The sequence below is a fragment of the Lolium rigidum genome, chromosome 1, assembly GCF_022539505.1.
Source record: "Lolium rigidum isolate FL_2022 chromosome 1, APGP_CSIRO_Lrig_0.1, whole genome shotgun sequence".
Taxonomy (NCBI): Eukaryota; Viridiplantae; Streptophyta; class Magnoliopsida; order Poales; family Poaceae; genus Lolium; species Lolium rigidum.
This window is the reverse complement of record NC_061508.1, coordinates 284,386,441-284,393,089: the sequence shown is the minus strand read 5'-3', so window position 1 is coordinate 284,393,089 and position 6,649 is coordinate 284,386,441. Positions and strand designations below refer to the sequence as shown.

Below are 6,649 nucleotides of genomic sequence, written 5' to 3'. Positions count from 1 at the left end.
AAATGCCTTACTTCTAAGTTTGGACTCCATTCAGTTGTCTGAAGGGAAGGATAAATTTCGTTGGAACTTACAATCCAATGAAAAGTTCTCTGTAAGTTCGTTGTACAATGAAATTATCCAACCTGAAATAGCAGTTGATAAAAACAAGAAAATTTGGAAGATAAAAATACCCCTCAAAATTAAGATTTTTGGATGGTATTTGCGTCGGGGTGTAATCCTAACCAAAGATAATCTTGTAAAACGCAATTGGCATGAGAGTATACAGTGTGTTTTCTGTCACCACAACGAGACGATTAAACACTTGTTCTTCCAATGTTGCTTTGCCAGGTCTATATGGTCATGCATCCAAGTAGTTTCTGATCTGTATCCCCCGACTAGTGTAGCTAATATCTTTGGTAATTGGCTTCATGGTATCGATCATAGATTTAGAACACTCATTAGGGTGGGGGCGCTTGCCATTATATGGTCGCTATGGCTGTGTAGAAATAAAGAAGTTTTTAATGATAAGAATTGTTCTCTCTTGCAGGTTATCTACAAATGTACCGCTATTCTTCGTTCGTGGTCTGCGCTGCAGAAGATGGAGAATCGTGACCTCTTTAAGGAGGTCTGTACACGGCTGGAGGACACGGCGAGGGATACTTTTTCCCTAAGCATAATCTACGGATTGGGCCTCCACCTTCGTCTTAGGTGTCTTACAGTTGCTCATGTTTGATATGTAATTCGCCTTTTTATCTACCACTTCAGACTTTTGAGACTACTTGAACGGCTGTGTGCATCTTAGCTATGCATAGGTCGAGCGTAATTGTTTTCATAAGTAATAAAGCGCCCATTATCTTAAAAAAATTAAACAACCAGCGTTTTCTGTCACTGAATTAATAATACTGGTACTGTTTGCTTTTTTAAAGTGGTAGTCTTTTGAAACCCTAGCCCAATCATGGTAATTTTTTTGCAGTTTTCTTATTTGGAATGATATTTTCAGATCCATGATTGCTATGATACTACAAATCATTGATAGCCTATGTTATCTAAACCCGCCCGTAATTTTTTTTTGAAGGTGTAGTTTCAAATGATGATTACTATGTGTGGCAACATATTGCAAGAGTATCAGCACATTGTTATTAAATTTTAGATGTATCATGATGTTATAAGATTTGTTTATCTATTCAGTTTTCGAAAAGTGTCTTCAACACATGAGCACCAATGCCCCGATTTTTAAAAATCATATTTTTTGGATTCTAAAAAAGTTAAAATTAAATATTCACATACATATAAACATTCCGAAGGTACGGTAGAAATTTTGGAGAAAAATATATTGTATTTTGAGCTATAAAAAAACACAAATTTCTGACAAATATTTACCTCTATACGTAGCCACAATTTTTTTCTGTAGCTCAAAATACAGTGTAATTTTTAACGAAACTTCACACGAATATTCAAGACATGTGTATGTATTCATTAAATAAATGTGAATTTTTTTGAAAACACAGATGTATAGTTTAAAAATATTTTGGAAACCAGGAGCACTAGTGCTTACGTGCACAAAATCAGCTTCCTTCAGTTTTTCCTTATTTAGTCTCCCTTTATGATAGTGGATAACAACAACACCTTACACTCTATTGTTCGGCAGTTCAATATGAGAATTCTATCGCTGCAGCACAACTCCCATTCATAGCATATTGGTTGCGTAACTGTAAACACTTCATTCAATTGAGAGTAGGAACAGACTAGCACGACTCTGTATAATTTTAGGTTATTGAAGTCGTGTGCTCACTAGGATATATGTCTAGAAGAAGAAAATTTATTGTTTCTTCTGAGTTTCCCTTTCTCTGATATAAGGTAATCTGACACATTTTGTGATAACCTATGGCTAATGATAGTATCGAACAAATAGAAGAGCGTGTGATCGCGGAGAGCGATAGCATAACTACCTTCACTTAAAAAAAAAGATTGGTATATGGAAAGATAGTGGTACAATTTTCTAGCTTTAGCTATTGATAAATAAGAGAAATATCGAAATATTGAAAATCAATTTTATATCATTAGATTCGTGTAGTTTTTTCTTTAAGAAAAAAAATAAGCAACACACTTTGAAAGATTTAAGAAAAAAATTGGTCATATTTGCAACTTGGGGGATGTGTCACATTTAGAATGTAACATAGTTTACTAAAATGCCAAGTATGCTAAAAAAAAGTAATGCTAGAATGAACAAGTGGAATAAAATTCTATACAAGGCAGTGCGGAAATTCTCGTTGTTTAATTTATTTACAGGTGAACTAGGGATAATTATTTTTTTATTCACTTTATCACGAATAAAGTTTTATCCTCTTAATAAAATACATATACAACTTGATATGTAATTAAGCAAAATAATATTCTTATAGTTTTAATAACATGGTATAGATATTTCTTCATATGATAGGCCCTTGGTATAATTTACCACATTTAGAAGTTCTTCATCATAGTCCTTACACACATCATCTTGTCCTTAGTCCGGATTATAATGGTAGCACAAGATTTCTACAGTTGTTGCGAATGTCGGTCTGAGCAGCGGTTGATATGAGGAGGCAACATCAATGCTTGTTTTAGTCATTTTTAGATCCCTTATTCGACCCATGATTTGTAATAAGATGTAATACTCTTGTTGGGCTGCCCCATTTCTAAAAAAATTGTATCATCCTGGCATTGCTATGGTAGGCTCAAATTATTAATCACATCAGAAAATATGAGTTTTCATGACTTAAATCTAACGTCAACATCTTACAATCAAAACTTTGAACTCGATCAACTACTGATCGAACATCACATAATTTGCGAGCTAGCGACTGATATGAACTTTAAACGTTTGTATTGATCTAATAACACGTAAAATGATATAAATTTGGTCATTCATATCAACTTTTTTAGCATTGCATAATCAAAATTTTGCAACAAAAACAAATGACTAATAATATTTTTCATAAGTTTTCCTAGTTCTCATTCGAGTCCTACTCCATCAGATTTGCATCGTGATTTATGCACTCGAGTTGCAAGTTGGGCTGTAATTGAGATTTTTTCAGTTGCAACTAGAAAAAATGCATTGTTGGATTTTCTTCGTGATTCGTGCTAATTGTGAGTTACAACGTGCATTACAACTGAGATTCGATGACGTCATTAGACTAAGAACTAACTGAAAATTAGTCACACCCATTTTTTTTCGCGAAAACGCAAAAAACTTTGCGTTTCGATTCATTGATAGAAAAAGAAGTTTACATTACAAGCCTAAGAAAAGGACGAACACCCACAGTACACACCCGACACTCAAACTAGACTACGACAAAAAGGCCGAAATCCATCGAGTGACGCTGCAGAGTGAGCTCCTCCGCAAGACAGAATCCTTGCCGATGAAAGTCGCAGTGCTTGTGCATCGTCGAAATTACCAAGAGCCTACCAGCCGCAGCCAAGACGCGTACCACCTGAATCCCGCGAGCCCACCATGGCTCAGCTGGGAGCATTGCTGCTCCGGCCTCGACCCAAATCCAAGGAAAGCCGTCGGCGCAGCGGCTAGCTCCCGGCAACCTCAACAGACGTGCAAGCGTGCAGTCTTCAGCAGCCCGCCAACAAACACAGAGGCCAGCTCACCACTGCTCATCCAGAGGCATGCTCGTGCTGTTCGAGGAAGATCCTCGTCGCGCAATCCACCGCGATACTACTCGAGAGGCCGGCGCGCTACCTGCATCGCAAGACACCTCCCATGTGGTCAGCGCTGAGATCCACGGGGAAGAACTACGGCTCGAACTCAAGTTCCCAAGACGATGCCTCCAAGGAGAGTACGATGTCCAAGACACCGTCGTCACCCGATTTGGCAAGCCAAATCTGAGGTTTTCACCCGGAACATGAGACCCTAGGCAAGGGAGGTGCCGAAACTCCTCGGTGATGCCACAAGAGGAAAACGGCGCCCTCAGGCGTCGTCGTCACCGGCCCCGAAAGGCAGGGCTTTCGCCCAGAGCATAGTTCCTCACCACTGCAGGCACTATCCATTCTTCGCCAAGAGTCACACCCATTTTTCATACAAGTAATATTTTATATAACCTAATACTTGCGGTGGCTAGTATTTCTAACACATAACCAAAAAAAAACATACTCAAGATGGTGTTCTTGCATTTGCGATAATCTTTGTGCTAGTTTCACTAAAAAGTGAAATGTACAATTTCATGATCAACTTAGACGTAAAAGAACATTTGAGTCAACTAGATATAAAAGAACATCTTATATGACCTGAAATTTTAAAGCTATCCCATCTTTTCCAACTATTATTACATCTACGCGTCCACAATGTTGTTATAAATAGTTGCAATAATAATAATAATAATAATACTAATAATAAACACTGAAATTTACACGATGTTTTCTCTCCCCTAAAAACATTGATCAACACTGGGTATAGCATAGAGCAGATTATACTCCAACGTACGACGTCTACATCCACTGGAGCTGAAGTTAGGCTTTTGTAGAACTATGCGCTTGCGTGAGTATTATCCTGTTGGCACCGTGATCCTGTTTCCCCACGATGACGTCACAGTAGCTTCGCTGCAGTTCATCCACCAGCTTCATCAGCGCCACGCGCGACGTGCCACCGTCGCTCACCGCTGCCTTCGCCGCCTGCTGAGCCCAGGTGGCCTTCTCCCGCATCTTCCGCCCTTCCTCGCCGGCGTCCATCAGCATCCTCACCTTCTCCTCCACCTCGGCCCTCTCCACGACCGCGCCTCCGGCGACCTTGACGTCCACAATCCTGACGCCGGCGCCAATGATGTCCGCGACGTGGTGCGCGTTCAGGTGCTGCTCGGCCATAAACGGCCACGCTAGCAGGGGCTTCCCCGCGGCGAGGCTCTCCATCACCGAGTTCCAGCCGCAGTGGCTCACGAACCCTCCCACCGCGCGGTGAGCCAGCACGCTCCTCTGGGGGACCCACCCGCGGACGATCCGTCCGTGCGGCCCTACGTCCACCGGCGGCGACCACGCAGCGGACCGCACTGCCCAGAGGAAGTGGTGGCCGGACTGCACCAGCCCGCGCGCCAGCTCGTCGAGCTGCTCCAAGGAGACGTAGGCCTGCGTGCCGAACGACACGTAGATCACCGGCTCCGACCGCTCCGCCCTCTCGTCCAGCCATGGTAGGCAGCCCTCGGGGTCATGCTCCTCCTCGCGCTCCGGCATGTCGCCGGCCGCGAGAAACATCGGGCCGACCAGCCAGGCGCGCGCGTCCGGCTGGTAGAACGACAGCAGGGCCGCCACGTACTCCTCGTCGTCCAACGCCGCGAAGCTGTTCACCAGCACGCCCCAGCTGCGCTCGTCCGACTCGCCGACGTGGTCGATGATGAACCGGCTCACCGGGTCCTCGGGGTCGAAGATCTTCGCGATCGTGTCCGGGACCTCTGCCGCCGTGATCCTCACGTGCTCCGGCATGCGGGCCACGTGGAAGCTGGCGCCGTGCTCCGCGCTGGGCGGCGGGCTCGTGATCAGCGACTTGCACATGGCCAGCGAGAAGCAGGACATGCCGTGGAACACGATGCGGCGGACGCCGGCGTCAGCCGCCACGCCGTGCGTGAACCCGAGGAAGAAGTCGGAGATGAGCACGAGCGGCGGGGACGGGAGCGACGCCATGAACTCCGCGAAAGGCTCCCGCAGGAGCGCCGTCGCGTTCAGGAACGTCGGGTAGAGGGCCGGGCTGGGCAGGGTGTCCGTCGACTCGACGCCCACCGGTAACGGCGGCAGCGAGGGGAACGGAAGAACGGCTAGGTTCACCGAGGCGGGGAGCCGGCTGCGGGCGAAGGCGAGGTTGGCCGGCGTGACGACCACGGTGATGAGGAGGTTCTTCTGGTGCACCGAGAGCGCCGTGGCGAAGTGAAGCAGTGGGAGTGTGTGGCCCTTCGCCATGAACGGGAATAGGATGATGTGGTCGCGGCCGGACTGGTTGCTGCCACCGTTTGCGCCGTGGTTGGGTGTAGCGCAAGCGTTGATGCTGGTGGTGGTGGCCATGGCAGAGCGGTGTTGTACTGCTGCGGATGGTTGGCACTTAGCAGGTTTGGTTCTGCAGAATTGAGCTCTATGTTGGGGGTATATATATACACAAAATTAATGTTCCATCAGCTGGATCAGTTTGTATAATATTTTAGTTGCCATGGAATATCTCTGCATATACTTTTAGAAAGGAAAATGATTAGATTCCCCCGGGGGCTACGACGCTCTGATCCCCCGGGTGCGTGGCCTTCCGATCTCCACGTCCAGAATAATCTGTTCCACTCGTTTTTTCATGGACAGTGCTGGGCGTCCCCCGGGGATCTGATTCCCCAGTCCCCGGGTCCCCAGCCGTCGGATCGACCTCACATGACGGTCAGATTTCGACAGAAGAAAAAACACCTCCGGCAGCAAAATAAACACCCCGGCAGCAACTGTATGTAGCAAAAAACGGTTCGCCCATGAAATAAACGAAAACGTCTAAGCTCGCCGGAGACCTCGCCGGAGACCACGTAGCAAAAAAAATGCTATTGTAGCAAAATTAAATTATCGTCGGAGACAACAATAAGACCTCACCGGAGACTTCGCGGAGTAATTGGAGCAAATCAGCGACTTGCACATGGCCAGCGAGAAGCAGGACATGCCGTGGAACACGATG

General features: G+C 45.6%; 1 protein-coding gene across 1 annotated transcript; it reads right to left on the bottom strand.

Moving 5' to 3' along the window:
• Positions 1 to 4,466: 4,466 nt before the first annotated feature.
• Positions 4,467 to 6,012, bottom strand: LOC124683831 (UDP-glycosyltransferase 90A2-like). The gene has a single exon (XM_047218271.1). It carries the CDS (start codon positions 6,010 to 6,012, stop codon positions 4,477 to 4,479), a length of 1,536 nt encoding a protein of 511 aa, XP_047074227.1. The 3' UTR covers positions 4,467 to 4,476.
• Positions 6,013 to 6,649: the final 637 nt, after the last annotated feature.

Excerpts from the sequence above, each read along its gene's own strand:
- LOC124683831 (XM_047218271.1), bottom strand. The coding sequence starts at position 6,012 with ATGGCCACCACCACCAGCATCAACGCTTGCGCTACACCCAACCACGGC.